The 15,704-nt window shown below is 37.7% G+C and overlaps 2 protein-coding genes and 1 long non-coding RNA gene across 3 annotated transcripts; 2 read left to right on the forward strand and 1 right to left on the reverse strand.

Annotated features, from left to right (window-relative positions):
• On the forward strand, positions 1-2,827 carry LOC121793459 (protein trichome birefringence-like 35). The gene is made up of 6 exons (XM_042191463.1): positions 1-308; positions 705-990; positions 1,180-1,351; positions 1,448-1,644; positions 1,724-1,876; positions 2,217-2,827. The coding sequence occupies exons 1-6, from the start codon at positions 98-100 to the stop codon at positions 2,545-2,547; spliced, it is 1,350 nt and encodes a 449-aa protein (XP_042047397.1). The 5' UTR covers positions 1-97; the 3' UTR covers positions 2,548-2,827.
• Positions 2,828-3,705: 878 nt separating this feature from the next.
• On the forward strand, positions 3,706-5,626 carry LOC121794537. The gene is made up of 2 exons (XR_006049308.1): positions 3,706-4,179; positions 5,390-5,626. It is a non-coding gene; the product is annotated as an uncharacterized LOC121794537 (long non-coding RNA).
• Positions 5,627-9,122: 3,496 nt separating this feature from the next.
• On the reverse strand, positions 9,123-15,290 carry LOC121795635 (protein BREAST CANCER SUSCEPTIBILITY 2 homolog B-like). The gene is made up of 19 exons (XM_042194180.1): positions 15,070-15,290; positions 14,833-14,985; positions 13,341-14,414; positions 13,145-13,266; positions 12,907-13,061; positions 12,552-12,674; positions 12,282-12,476; positions 12,104-12,185; positions 11,958-12,008; positions 11,801-11,876; positions 11,592-11,703; positions 11,454-11,525; positions 10,787-10,982; positions 10,532-10,711; positions 10,179-10,321; positions 10,028-10,090; positions 9,714-9,924; positions 9,431-9,598; positions 9,123-9,340 (listed from the first exon to the last, which is right to left on the reverse strand). The coding sequence occupies exons 1-19, from the start codon at positions 15,212-15,214 to the stop codon at positions 9,278-9,280; spliced, it is 3,384 nt and encodes a 1,127-aa protein (XP_042050114.1). The 5' UTR covers positions 15,215-15,290; the 3' UTR covers positions 9,123-9,277.
• Between the last annotated feature and the right edge of the window lie 414 nt (positions 15,291-15,704).

Here is a 15,704-nt window from a genome sequence, read left to right on the forward strand (position 1 = left end):
GTTTACATCATAATTAAATTCCCAAATCCTTCTTAGTTTTTTCCCCATTTAATTCCTCGTCGCTGTCGGCTGATCTAAAACCTTCAAACTAGAAAATATGCAGCAACGATGGCAGAAGAAGAAAAAACATTTCCCTCTCATCGCGCTCGTCTTCTTCGTTTTCATAGCATTTTCAATTTTTTGGAGTGAGTCCAATATTCGAGTAATTCATCAACACCAAGCTCGAAATGGCCAAAAGCAGAGACAGAATGCTTCTTTGCTCTCTTCCACGCCTTCCCATATTTTTAATCTTTCAAACAAGCCTCCAGGTCTTCTACTACTTGAACACCTATAAATTCTTATTTTTTGTGCTCTTTCTTGAAAATCTTGATGTTATTGCTCTAAAATTCTTAATTTTTAGTCGTATTCGTTTTTGGGTTTTTGTGATTCATGAACTTTTATCTTTTGTGTTGTATGCATTTTCTGATGTTTTGATGTTATTGCTTGGTGTAGTTACTCTACTTGAACAGCACTAATTCTTGGTTTTATATGGGTATTTTGGGATGGTTGAGTACTTATTTTTTATGTTATTTTGATGTTATTGCTTAGCGTAGTGACTTTGCTTCTTGTTGAATTCTCTGTAATTTAGTGGAAGCAAATCAGAAGTTGTGATTATTGAACCTTGATGGATTTGAATTGATCTGAAACGTATTGCTTTACTGTAGTGGGCTTAGATAAGTTTACTACATGCGCTTCCACTGTGAGGTATAGTGGCCGGAGAGCTGTTTCAGCCGTCCTTGGGGAGGAATCTGGTGGTCGGAGGGCGGTGTCTGAAGTGGAAGGTTGTGATTTCTTCTCTGGAAAGTGGATTTTTGACAATGTTTTGTATCCATTGTACAATGAGTCTCATTGTCCGTACATGTCCGATCAATTGGCTTGCCACAAGCATGGGAGGCAAGACTTGGGGTATCAGTTCTGGAGATGGCAGCCACGAAACTGCAATATGAAGTGGTGATTTGTTTTCTTGTATTACTAGATTTTGTGACTGTATTCTATGTTTTGTTTTAGTAGCTTTGGTGAGTGTGTTTATACATTATATGTGCAATTCTTGTGTTAGTTGATTCGATGAGAATGTCGGTACGTGCATATGTAGAGGACAGTGTTTTAGGAGTACTATAATTCTTGTTGATGTGAATGTAGGTGGGATGCAGTCGAAATGTGGGAAAAATTGAGGGGGAAGAGATTGATGTTTGTAGGCGATTCACTCAATCGGGGGCAGTGGATATCAATGCTGTGTTTGATGCAGTCTGTGATTCCACAGGATAAGCAGTCCATCACGCCCAATTCTGAACTCACAATCTTTCGAGCAGAGGTACATTGACTGACCATCATGAAGAGGGGCATCTTTTGATGCAAGAACTCATCATGTTGTTCTAAATAATGAATTTTGTGATAATGTCTACCACAGAACTACAATGCCACTATCGAGTTCCTTTGGGCTCCTCTTCTTGTGGAATCTAACTCCGACGATGCAGTTGATCACCGCAGAAATGAGAGAATACTGCGGCCTGATGCAATTCTCAGGCACTCATCGCGATGGGAGCAGGCAGATATACTGGTTTTTAATTCGTATCTGTGGTGGAGACAGGGCCCGGTGAAGCTGTTGTAAGTAGAATCCAAGAACTAGCTAGAATGAGAGGTGGGGAAAATGTCTGTGTCTCACTCATTTGAAATCTTGTTTTAGATGGAGCAATGATGAAAGTGGAGCTTGTGAAGAAATTACTGGCCTTGGAGGCATGGAGTTGGCCATGGAAACATGGGCTGATTGGGTGGCATCTCACGTTGATCCCCTAAAAAAGAAGGTTTTCTTCGTCACAATGTCGCCTACACATCTCGGGTGAGCACTCTCTCGCCAAATTTACCTTAATGTGGATTGCTTGCTTATGAAATACTATTGTGTTTTGCATTTACCTGTTTCTGGTGTAGTGTTTGTGAGCTATATGTACCTTTTCCTTCAATTCATTTCATATTTTGAAATTTTCTATATATCTCTCAAATTTAAATCCATGATCTCATCAATAATACCAAATATATGCTTTCAATTTCTCATCACCAAAAAGTAAAAAATAACATGCTACTTAATACCTAAAAACCAAATATCAAGCTTGATAACAAAAATAGGGCTCATTACTTTTTTATCGAGTAAAAGCTGTGTAACATTCTTCTAAATTAAACAGGAAGTACGAGTGGGAGGCCGGAAGTGAAGGCAACTGTTACAACGAGAAGCAGCCTATAGACGACGAGAGATACTGGGGAACTGGCTCGGACCTGCCCACGATGAGAATGGTCGAGAAGATGCTGGCCCAGGTCAGTTCAAAGGTTACGGTACTTAACATCACTCAGCTTTCCGAGTACAGGAAAGACGGTCATCCCACAATTTACCGTAAGTTTTGGGAGCCGTTGGAGCCTGAGAAAAAGTCAAATCCTGCTAGCTACTCCGACTGCATCCACTGGTGCCTGCCAGGGGTTCCGGATGTCTGGAACGAGCTGCTGTTCCAGTTTTTGTAACAACTTCTTTGGGCATGATTGTTGGTTTTGAAGAAATTGTGTAGTTGAAGGAATCTTGAAGCTGTTACGGAGTATACAGATTAATTGTGGGTTAATGAGCAGTTATTTACTGATTTATAGTATGAGATTTTGAGCTTATGGTAGATGTGTATCAATATGTTAGGTAGGATGGTGAGAGCATAAATTAATGTGGGGTTTTTTGAAATGTCCTAATATAGTTTTGGACAGAAATTTGTGAATTGTTATCTTGCATCTTTATCTTCGATTTCTTCTTTTTGCTTTTCTTATTTTCATACTGCCTTCGCCCCCGCAAAAGAGTCGGTGTTTTTCTATTTTGGGTTATCCACCAAACTAAATTAGCTCAGCACAGCAACATCGAGCCTGCCACGGACACGGTCCAAGGACGCTCGAAGGAGGCGAGCCTGCCATCGCGAAGAGTCCACCGCCCAAAGGAAACCTCCATGCTACATGGACGAATCACCCAACCAAGATCCACGCATATCTTTAGTTTTATTTTTGTTTCCTTTTGAACGTATTTTTTATTTAGATTAGATTTGATAAAAGATCATAAGAAGAAATGTTGACTTCAGTAGTAAATGATGAATAGTACATGATCCAAAGGAAACTGATACAACATTTGGCCTTCAAAAATGATCTACTATATGTTATTAAACATAGACTTAACAACTATAGTGCATGCAAGCAAACAAACCCAATTACATTTACATGGTTGTTGAGAGCCAGATAATTAGGTACCTGAAAATATTTCAAGGTCGGGTTTTGGATACACTCATAAGCTTTTTTTGCATTCATGCATCTGATTTCGAAAGTATTTAATTAAATAACCTACCTATATCCATATAAATTTCATATAGAACAAAATTTAGGCCATGTAACTACTAGGGGGTGTCAAACCATATTTTGGATATTACCAGACCTGTCCCGATTAGCGGATATACCCAATTAATATGTAATACCCCGACTTTTTCTACCCTTTTAATTGTGTTGTTGAAAGGAGCGTCGTTTGTACACTTGAAAATTTTTTTCGACCTTAATTCTTTTATCGAAAGAAGAATTTTACTTCTTGGGCTTAAACCATTATTCTTTCCTAATCCAATTCTCTTTTTACTTAAAGTGGAACTTCATTTCAAGCCCAAATCATCTTTTTATTTTTCTTCATGAGCCCACTTTCAATCTACAGCCCAATCCACTCAACAACTTCTGCTTCACAAAATCAGGCTTGACAAGCTGAAAAAATAGGAACAAATCGGTTTCTACGTACATATCGCCCCATGATCCCACGTTTCTATATCATACGATCTTTCTCCTTTTTTTCCATTCAGTTGCAAATCGATGGAAGCATTAACAGAGAGTGCAGAGAGAAAAGAAATTGAAAGAGAGAGAGTTGGAGATTTCTAATAGTCTGATTTGAGAGACGAATCGAGGGAGAGACGGAAGGCAAATGCAGTGCGGCGACGGCTCCGTGTGGGCTCGGCGACGGCGGATAACAGCCGGTGAATACGGAGCTGATGGCTGTCCGGTTCGGCAGCAGCTGTCGAGACTCACGGTGGCGCTGCGATGCGAGAGAACAGAGAGGGAGCTATCGGTTGTTTCTTTCGAAGTCTGTTCAAGGTATACCACATACCCAACACCATCTCAATCTCTTCAATTGTTTCAAACCTTGCATCTCATACAATCGATAATCAATTTCAAATCGGATAATCGAAACAAAACCGAATAAAAGATTGAACTTTTAACGAATCATCGAGCGACGGCGGTAGTGCGGGGTGACATATCGGAGCCTGCAGCGGCTGTTTCGGAAGCGGCGGTACTCACGGTGAATCGGAGAAACTTTTTGTGTGAGTTCTGTTTTGAGGGATGGAGAGAGTTGAGGGAGAAAGGGGGGCCGACGAGTTTGGTAAAGGGAGTAGTTGATTCCTTGTTTTCATTATGTAATATTATTTTAATATTTAGTTTTTGGTTAAGGTGGATATGAAGGAAGGGTGTACGTGTACTGTTTTTTGGAAATGGAGTGCTTTTGATTTTGTTATACAAACCCTTATAATAATTGATGATTGTTTTAAAACGGTAGTGGGGGAGTATACGTGTATTATTTAGTGAATAGGAGTATACTATGTTTTCTTGGGCTGATTTATATTTAAGTTGGTCGGCCGGAGTTAATCGAAATACCTAAGCTTTTAATGGGGAAAAAAGTGTGATCTTACCGATAAAAATAATTGAAGCCTTCGAATGCATGCATCTTAAATATTGCTTGATTCCGTGTGTTCATTTATGCATTATTTTTTTTTAAAATTCTAAAGGTGTTATCTCGCAAGTGAATCGTGATCGCAAGTGAAAGAATATAATTTCGGATTAAGCACTCGAGGTGGACTTTCTTTTTAAATAAGGACTATGTCCTAAGAATATTTGTTTTTGCGAAATATGTTTGTCATGCCATATTTTTGTGTTGCTATGGGACCTATCTGAAGTGGCTTTTGCCATGTATGGTTAATCGAATTCGGGTCTGACTAGGGAGTGAGTCCCTACTCAGGCTAGTGTACACCCCGTAGATCGTGCGCTATCTCTTTGAGTTGGCCGGTCTAGTGGCTTGGAATGTGGCCACATTCCTTGTCATGTATGTTCAGATATGGTATGGTGTTGTTGAGGTTGATGGCGATGATGATGTTAGTGAAATGTTTTAGTGACTCGGGCTCTTTCAAAGTTAAAACCCCGAGGTCACTCGTTAATGGTATGATAAATATTTTTATTGAAAATGTTTTCGGCATGAGTCCACTGAGTGCATCAAGTACTCAGCCCTGCATTTCTTTTTAAAAATTTGCAGGTTGAGCTGTGACGAGCGCGGTGGGTGTTGAGCAGAGCTGGTGAAGATTTGTGTTTGCTTTTAATATTCCGAATATATTGTGTCTTCATACATAATATTATTCTTCTCTCGAAATGCTTCCGCTGAATGTTGTTTCTTTTGAGTTTATGTATCGTTGGGATATAATCCCTTTGAGTTGTCAATTGTTGAGATGATACTCTAATTTTTTTTTATTCGAGCTTTTCCCATTTGTTTCGAGCTATGGTCGATTTGTGTTGTTTTCCTCTTTCTTTCCCGCTTCTTTAATCCTCCCCTAATCGCGATCAACCGTGTTTTCTATCCTTAGAAAATGCGGGCGTGACAGAGATAATCAATATATTAGTTTTAGTCTAACCTATGCTTACTTTCATTCCTTGCATTTTCACCAATTTCTGTCCACCTCTCTTCATCTACAAATGAATACTATTATTATATATTCCATATGTCCTAATTAAGTTGAATCGTATTTCTTTTTGGGATGTACTAATAAAATTGAATCATTTCCTTTTTTAATAAAAAATAAAACATCCAATCACTCTTATTTTATTCCATCACCTACATTAGTCTCTCTTTGTCTTTCTTATTTTATTAATCTTTAATACAATTTCTTAATCTCTATACCTAAAAGTTTTGACTCAAACTTAGTTGGGTTACTTAGCTGAGGTAGTACTTGTTTTTAGTTGGGTCAATATTTCCATTAACTACAAATGAATTCTATTATTATATACTTGTTGTTAGTCGGGTTAATCTTTCCATTAAGCCAATTTATATTTATTCAACTAATTGAATCTAAATAATACAGCATTGTTGCGACGATTGTTGAACTGTCCTTGTCTTTAGATAATATTGTGACAATTGTTGAACTGTGCCTATCAGTAGAGATAAAATAACAGATATAACGATGTTGTTCTTCCATGCTGGGAAATAATTCTAAAATTGCGAAATACTAAGATTTAATAAATTACAGACGAGAATTACTTATAAACGCAAGTGACTCTAGCCAAAATCTTGATAATTAATCTCACCACCCTAGCTTTATGGGCACAAAATTTAAGACATAGATAGAGGTGTAATCTATGCAAAATTCAATCTTAATACAAAACTATTAAGGGCGTTTTCCTTAACGGTGGCCGGCGGTGCTGATTGACGACCAAAAAGGGTTCTGGCTAGGGCTGGCAAATCGTGCATATTGGGTCGTTATCGGGTCAATCCGATAACGACCCAACCCAATAAGGCCTAACTCAGACCCGACATGTTGAGGGAACTGTAAATCCGAACACGAACCCGACTTGCTACCTTTAAATCCGAACATGACTCGCACCCGACACGAACCCGTTAATGACACGATATAATATGGGTTGACCCGACACGATAACGACCTGAACCTGATATCACAATCACATGATTAAAACCTGATATTACACGATTAAACCTTGTTTTTTAACCTAATTTACACAATTAAAATCATTTTATACCATTTAAACCTAAATTTACAAGAATTAAAAAAAATTAAAGTAAAATATATTTTTTTAAATAATAATAAAAATAATAATATTATCTTAATTTTATCGGGTTATCTGCATCCAACCCGAACCCAACCCGAAATTATCGGGTTCTTAATGGGTCAACCCGATAAGGACACGAACTCAATAAGGCTTGACCTAAACCCAATAATTTCGTGTGGATTCGTGTCCGATTATCGTGTCGTGTCGAAAATTACCAGCCCTACTTCCGGTGCCCTTGCTTAGGGTCGGCGGAGAGCTATGATTGTGCGCAGGAATTGTTCCCGTCGGGCAGAGAGATAAATACGAGTTCGTGTATTGCCAATATTTGGGCGAAAGGTAGAATTTTATTGATTGACTGAATAATGCAAATAATAATAATCTATCCCTATTTATAATACTAGAATACTATACCCTAACTTATAGAACAAGATAACAATGTATGGAAAGATTCGATGAATCAAAAGATAATTAAATAATTGGGATTTCCTAAGTTATGGGATTGTATAAAAAGCACAGAACCAAAACTAACTAATTACATCTGTATAATGATCTAAACATGACCTATATTGAGGCATGCACAAACCGAACCGAACCGACGTAACCCAAAACCAGAACCGGTGGAGGCGGTTCAAACCGCCAGACCGGTCGGAGGTTCAGACGGTTCGGTTCAGGTTCACGATTTTCAGAAACCGGAACCGCCAGTTCAACGGTTCGAACTGCCGGTTCAAATAAAATATAAAAAAAATTATTTATTAATTATAAAAATTAATTTTTATATTTAAAAATAAATTTTCATAAAATAATAAATACAAAAACTTCATAATAAAGACATCCTTGAATATTTTATGTTTCACTTTCGATGTAGGAGAAAATATGTATTTTCTTTTATAACTACATGTTTAGACCATTCATTAATCTTTTTCCAATGTAGAAGACAAAACTTTCTTTATTTTTTACATTTTATTATTTACTATTTTTATATTTATTTTTGTCATAATTCTTTTTCTAAGACAAATTTATAGTTAATAATAGCATCAACTAGAATAGTTTAGTTAGAATAGTTTAATCAAATTGAATGTGGCATGCTGCTCATAATTTGTATATTTATAGAATGTGCACATGTTCAAATAATTGGATTTAAATGTAGGTATGTTACTTATTTTTCTCAATGTATTGATTAAAATATGCAAAAAAGCAACAATTAATATAATTTGTAAAAAAAATTGACAATTAAAAAAGCAACAAATATTTAAATTTATTGTTTAAGACTTCAAATCTTTTGTAAATTGTAATCGTTGTAACTTGTAGTCTCGTTTAAATTTATATCAATAAAATAGCTATTTTCATCCTTATTGTTTGAATTTTATTCACACACATTTCATAGAAAAATAAAGACTAAAAAGTCCAAAAAAAAACGAACTGCCGAACCATCCCGGAACCGCCGTTTTTGGCCAAAAACCGGCGGTTCTGTATTTTGAACCAGAACCGGAACCGCCAAAAACCTATCCGGGCCAGTTCAGGTTCAAGAAATTTCTAAACAGTGAACCGCCGGTTCCGAACCGAAACCAGCGGTTTTTGAACCGTGTGCATACCTACTTATATTGATCTAAAAATGATCTCAAATCAGGATTTTATAAAATAACCTAAAAACTAACTAATGACATCCGTATAAGATGCATTTTTATTGACCATCATATTGGCAAAATCACTTGGGTTAGGATTCAGCCCACATTGTGTGTTAAGATCAATTTTGTTTAGATCAAAATTCTGAATTGTGATCTATGCAAAACTCAATCTTAATTTAAAACAAAAAAAACCAAAACACTGTCATTTTTAGATATAACGTGCAAAGCTAGAGAGCAAGAGAGGTCATCCTCTTCTTCATTCTCGTCGTCAACCAATTAATGTCAGCATTTTCTCGTTATCAAACCTTTGAAGAGGTTGTGAGCTTCTGTCACCCGCTCCTTGGTGGTTTTGATGCATCGTTTCAACTTCTTGCTACTAATCTCTCTCTCTCCCACAGTCTTAAACTATATTTGCATCAGAGATATATGCAAAGGAACAAGAAAAGGATAACAAGTATTGTTTGATTCAAAACCTGTTCCTCAAATTTTTACTTTTTTTTCATATCGTTTGTTTTCATGGTAGAGGAAACTTAGTAAAAGGTATCAGTGTGAGTGACTGTGTCTTTGTATTTTACTGGTTTTAACTACTGAAAGTGACCACATATTTATAAGCTTTTGATCTAGTAACCCGTTCAAAAACAGACATCCCAAAATCATACACTAGATCTCAGCTACCAGCATATATATTTGCATGCAGCATTAAAAATCAATACTACATCAAAGAGCTTAAATAGGTCGTGTCAGCATCTATGTTTTGGATTTCTGATTATGGAAAGAACTCTTTCCTTGAGCTTCTCGATTATCTGCACTTACCAAATTTACATAGAGGAGATGTTATGCAGATGAATGGAGGGTAGTAATATTTAGTAAGTTTACGTTTGAAAGTGGCTTACCGGGTTCGGGGGAGTTGCCCACTTTGCGACTGAGGCAGCAGCATCTTTTAGATGCCTGCGAACTCCATTATCATAACTAAGAAAATAATCTGAATTTTCTGTAGCTTCAGCAACCCACAAGCCATTTACTTGATCTCTTTTTCTCTTTGTAAGATTAGAGAATCCCACCTGTAATCAAGAAGTGATTGTGTTTTCTTTCCATATTTGCTGCGTCGATAAAAGCTTAAAACTAATTGATTCAAAAGAATTTATTAAAAGGAAGTTGGTATCAAACTAGACTTGCCACGGATCCAGAAACACTGGAGTTCATTGGCACAGATGAATCAAATTCAACGTAGGGTAAGCAAAAGTTGATGGCCAGTAGTACATCTGGTGATCCCTCCAAGAAAAGCTCAGCTGCAGATTCATCAGTCACAAATACCCACTGCTTTTGCAGGTGACCTTGTCTATACACCTCTCCCACATACACAACGAGAGCCACCATGTCAAACTCGCTGTGCAAATCCACGCAGGCAATGTTGGGTGACTAAAAGCTCAAGGAGATATGAAATTTAAGAATCACAAGCAGTTCAATGATATCACCTGCGCAAGACTTACCTGGAGAGAGGAACTCCTCCCAAACATGATATTGTAGTTGATGAACGTGGGACGAAAAATGACCTTCAAGAACCAGTATTGGATCATTCACTGATTCGATTTGTTTCTCACAAACGGGCAGAAATAAATGTACATCTCTACAGCCACTTACTCAAACTGTTCAATTATCCTGGGGGACAATGGTAACCAACCACTAGTTGACCCTCTTGTTTGTAAGTAAAGGATGCCTGAATCGGAGCTAGATGGTACAAGACCTCCAACAGCATATGCCTGCCCTTCTTGCAGCTCCAGTGTCTACAAAATAACAATTAACAAATATCCCTAAGAGGCTTAGCAAAAATTATACCACGGATAACATTAATATGTGAAGAAACTTGTATTCGTGTGGGTAGTAAATATGTTGGAATAGCATTGACGAAAAAAACCAAGAAGTTTCCTGATATTTTTTTCTAGGGGCAACAGTATCTCATATAACATTTGTCATGAAGCATCGTAAAAAAACACCTGTTTCTGAGTTGGATTCCATATAGTAACCAAGCCTTTCAGTGGACTGCACTCTTGTTGACCCTTTTTCATCAAACTGACCACTTTAAGACGCAAAAATGGAGTGGTCTCTCTCTCCCCAAGCCCAGCATCCTGCACAGCTTTCTCAATCGTTTTTTGGATTTCTGACAGCCTCATTGCCTTGATGATCGCATAAAAACATATTAGAATTCTTACAGGATCCAACCATTGAGTTAACAACACATCCTCTCATACCTCCAGCTTAGCTTTGTAAGAAGCAAAAGCAGCTAGTTCTTTTGAGCTCATCCCAGCCATGAGAACCTCTGGCTCAGCAGCAGTCTCAAGTAACTTCATAAGTTTGGCCCCCTCTTCACGTTCATGGTCATCCCCAACATCAAATTCTGTTTCCCTTTGAAACGAGGACATTATTCCTTCAGCAACAAGATCACGCCTGAAGTCAAAAAATTAACTCAAATATGGATATTAACAACTCATCCACTTATTTAACATGGTAAAAGAACAATCAAACTTATATAGTAAACACATTAGAAAATAGTGGCTCCTGCACTTAGAGTGACAAGGGGTAATTTTTTTTTAAAATCCAAATTTTTAGTTCACCTTATATTATACTCCCTCCGTCCCACAATAGGAGTCACATTTGGTGTGGGCACGGGTTTTAATAAATTTAAAGAATAGTGGTTGGAAAAGATAGTGCAATATGGGGCCCACTTTTTTATATTGGTTTAATAATAAATGAGAGTGAAGTGAGTTAGTGGAATGTGGGACCTACTTACCATTTATGGTAAAAGTGAAATGTGACTCTTATTGTGAACGGACCGAAATGGCAAAATGTGACTCTTATTGTGGGACGGAGGAAGTACTGAAATCAATGATCAACCAAAATTGAGAAGGGAAGCATCACCTCTGGTTGAATGACTGCAGAGCTTTAGCCTCCAACCTCTCAGACCTCACAACAAAACTTCCATTACTCAACCTGGATGATATATTATTCCTCTCAGACCCTATTTTCAGAAAATATATGATCAAAACATAAGGTTACCTCTCCCTATAAAGAACTGGATAGGTCCTTGTGACCCTCACCAAAGTGCTGGGGACTACCCCTCCATTTCCCTTGATGCATCTGAATGACAATGGATCACCAGCACGCTTGCCTGAGAAACAAAGGAATCCAATGCTTAAAACAACAAGATAAAGTGCAAAGATGTTCTAAGTAACCAAATGAAGTACAATCAGATGGAAAATGCTTACATAGTCCTAATCTTTCAGCCCAATGACATCTGTAAGTACCATTTATGTGCAATAACAAACTTGTAGTCGATGATGCCTGAAAAGTAATTCAGCACTACTTAAAAAACAGTACAACAAAGAGTATCAGGCTAATCAAAACCGCAGACAATGTATAAACCTGAAAGGGTGAAACAGGCCCAAGCCACCCACACAGTTTGGCTCCCCATATCTTCAGAAGACAATACAAACTGTAAGAACCAGGAAATATTGACCAACTTTTTGATATGGCATGAAATATTATGACTCCATGGAAGGATAATCTACCCTGATCTTCTGGCCCAGAAACAATTTCTTTGAAGCAAGTTTCTGGGATAGCTGTTCATCCAACAGAGCTTTCACGGCATACCTAATAATTCTTTGGTTACTCGTCTTATAACAAATTTGTAAAATGGAAAGTAAAGGAGATATACACACAGAAACAGAGATGTGAAGATCTCTTTACCATCCATCAGTCAACTCTATTCTGGACGCATTAACATAGCCACCTTCCTGGGGAACAGACTGATTTCCACACTGTGGGTCGTGATCTTCACAGACAGAGGAAATGCAAAGTACCATCATTGAAGAAGGTGGTACATCACCATCTAACATTTTTTTGATTAAGGATCTATGTCCGTGATTTACTTCTCTTTCATACCTACATGTCACAATATGATCATTTTTCATACACTAAGGACGACAAAAAACAAATTGCACAATTAACCGTCCATACCTGTACAGTAATTCCTCAAGCACACTAGAGACGGTCAACAGTTTTCCAGAAAACTTTTCAGCATAGCTTCTTTCATAAGAGGTCAATTTCCATATGATCCACTTATAGTGATTTGTGACCCACCTATAAATGTAGACTGAATAAATAAAAGAAAAGCTGAAAACTTAGTAGGGAACATTTGTATTACCATTATAGTCAATTTTAATAACACATAAATTACGACTGTGCACATGAGCACAAACTCTATACTAGAATAATAGTGATGGCCAAACATCAGGTTTCAGTACACTCTAAAGTTGCCCGAAATGCAAATCGATATAAGTTTCAAATTTTCATAGCAAGAGAGTGAGAATACTCTTTGGTCATGTGTTGGATAGAAGCTCCTGACTGCAATAGCATTGTGTAGAAAGCCTCCGGCCCAATACATTCTGAAGATGTTTCATTCCGTATTGTAAAACTTTCAGCAGCAATTGGGTTCATACTCTTCACATATTCTGGCAAGTTACCCAACTAATTTGGTAGGGAAAATTGTAAGATATATCAATTGCAAAAAAAGAAAAGCACTTAAAAGAAAGTGAATATGTATCTTTTACCTTTTCTTGCAGTGGAGGCTGTGAAAAGTACTCTTTAAGATAAACCCGCAAACGCTGAGAAGGGTATCTCAAGGAAACCCTTTGTTTGCATGGGGACTCTTTTGGTGCCGGCCTAGACAAAACTAGAGGTAATACATATTTAGAACAGCAGGAGAGAGATTTGTTTAGGGAAGAGGTTTAAGCTTTGATACATTACCATTAGTATCTGACAAGTTAGTTTTCTTTAACGGGGTGACAAATGAACTGCGAGGCTTCTTGAATGGAGAAACAGAACTAATCCCTCGAAGTCTTTTCTTCTCTCCAGAATATTGCTTATTATCTATATTCATAGTATTTGATATATCCACCAAAGCTGTATTGAATGTCACCTTTGAGGGATCACTCTTTGGCAGAATTGCAAATTCCAAACCATCCATGTTTGAGCATGATTTTTTCTTAGGGGGCTTTCTGTCTACAGTAAATCCATTATAATGCCTTTTACAAGAGTTGCCTTCTGCCTCCGCATCAAACTGTGCAATCAAGTTATTCCCTGGTTGTAGCCTCTCAGACTTACCAAATGAGTTTCTCTTGTACGAACTTGAACTAGGGGGGGATGAAAATTTTCTCAAGGGCTGACCACCATTTTTTATTGCTTGGTGGTGCAGAAATGGTGAAGTAAAGTCATCTTTTTGATTAGATAAACAACTTGGTTTCCCATCAATTACTGAGAACAGTGGATTGGCTGTGCTTGCTTCATTTAAAAATGAATCAACCTCAAGGTTTCCTAGCAAGCTTTTAGCTCGTTGCAATGCATCACTGGAAACTGATATGGATCTTCCCACAGCAGTTTGAAATTTGACTTGTGGAAGTTCAGAAGCAGCAGTCATGCATTCCGGAAAATTCATGGATTCATTTGGATGAGTACTAGACTTCACTCTAGGATATGCCCCTGCCTTGGTGGAACTACTGAAATTCAATTTACTCAGTTTCTGGGTGTCCAAATGAGATGGATTGTCTGAAGAAAGGAGCTCAGAAGAAATTGATTGTTTCTGTCTCTGTTCTTGATCACAATTTCCATCTAGGCCTAACAGAGCTTTTGCCCTATGTAAGCCAGCAGACGATATGCTGACTGTTTTTCCTAATCCCGTCTGAAACATGGAATTTTTCATATGAACATCATTTTTTGATGCACTATGAAACACAGACTTTGACATAACAGCTGATTCTATCGAGTTCATGTTAGATATTGGTCTAAAACAAGCAGATCCCTTTTCTCTCCCATCCAAGTGGCCTGCATGAAATATTCATTCAAAATAGAGGCATGCCATTTATTACCTTCATAATTATTTGACCACAACCCCATATAAGTTTCTCAAGAACCACTCTTTATTTGACAGCGCAAATTCAAAACCACTTCAAATCAATCTAAGTGAGGCTACACTTAAATATAATAAATGACATATTGTGACACTACAGCATTACTTTACAAGTTACATGTAAGACAGAGCAACCAAACGCAATATCCATGCCACCACCATCTGATACATGATATGGCATTTCAAAGATCTATTTCTACAGTAGCTAAAATTCAGCTGCCTAGTCAATAATCATGCATTTAACTCAATAATCACCAGCCACAGTAAGTTCATTCACTAACCAAACAAAATATTCTTCTGAAAAATAAAATACATATCCAGAAAAATCAATACCAGAATCAATCAACGTGTAATCCAGTTCACCAAGAACAGAACGTGCTCTGGCGATTGACGACTGCTTCAACTCCACAGATTTCCCCAACCCCGTTCGAAAAGTCGGTTGCTCCTCCACATAGCTCTTCCCATTCTCCAATAACTTCGAAGAACCTACATTTTCCAGGAAGGACACTTGTTGATTGTCAGGTTTACACTATACTCGGATGAATTTTTAAATTGAATGGAAATATCGACCTAGAAGCAATAGATCCGCCATGGAAGGGAAGCGACGAGAGTCTTCAGCCACAGCGGGAGAGAATTCTTCCAATCGGAGCTGTTGAACGGCGTTTTCCCAGAGGAAATCGTTTCGGTCGTCGGGAAATATCTGCCACGTCGACATTCTCAGGCGACACCTAGGGTTCCGTCTTTTCCAATTCCAAATTGAAATAGTGGAATTCAGCTGTTTGACATTTGAAGAGCGGGAATTATTTTGAATTGGCGCGTGCGACTGAATTATTTCGGCTTTATTTATATTTTGGATATTAGAGCATCCACAGTGGTGCGGATGTCCCGACGGACATTCCCGCGGACATCCCAAAAACACTTTCTGCCACGTCATAAGGACTTCTCATTGCGTTGTCACGTCATAAGGACATCCCACTGCACAGTGGCGGACATCCCCAAGGATATCCCGACGGACTCCCCACAATAATAAAAATTCACAAATTCATCAAATTAAACAATTTACGGAATTAAACAATTTACGGAATTAAAATGGACACAAATACGGAGAAATTGCAACCACTTTATATAAAAAAAACATAAATAGTACAAAAAAAACATACTCCCTCCGTCCCAAGTTACTTGAGACATATCTTTTGGGCACGGAG

This window comes from Salvia splendens, chromosome 3 (genome assembly GCF_004379255.2).
Source record: "Salvia splendens isolate huo1 chromosome 3, SspV2, whole genome shotgun sequence".
NCBI lineage: Eukaryota > Viridiplantae > Streptophyta > Magnoliopsida > Lamiales > Lamiaceae > Salvia > Salvia splendens.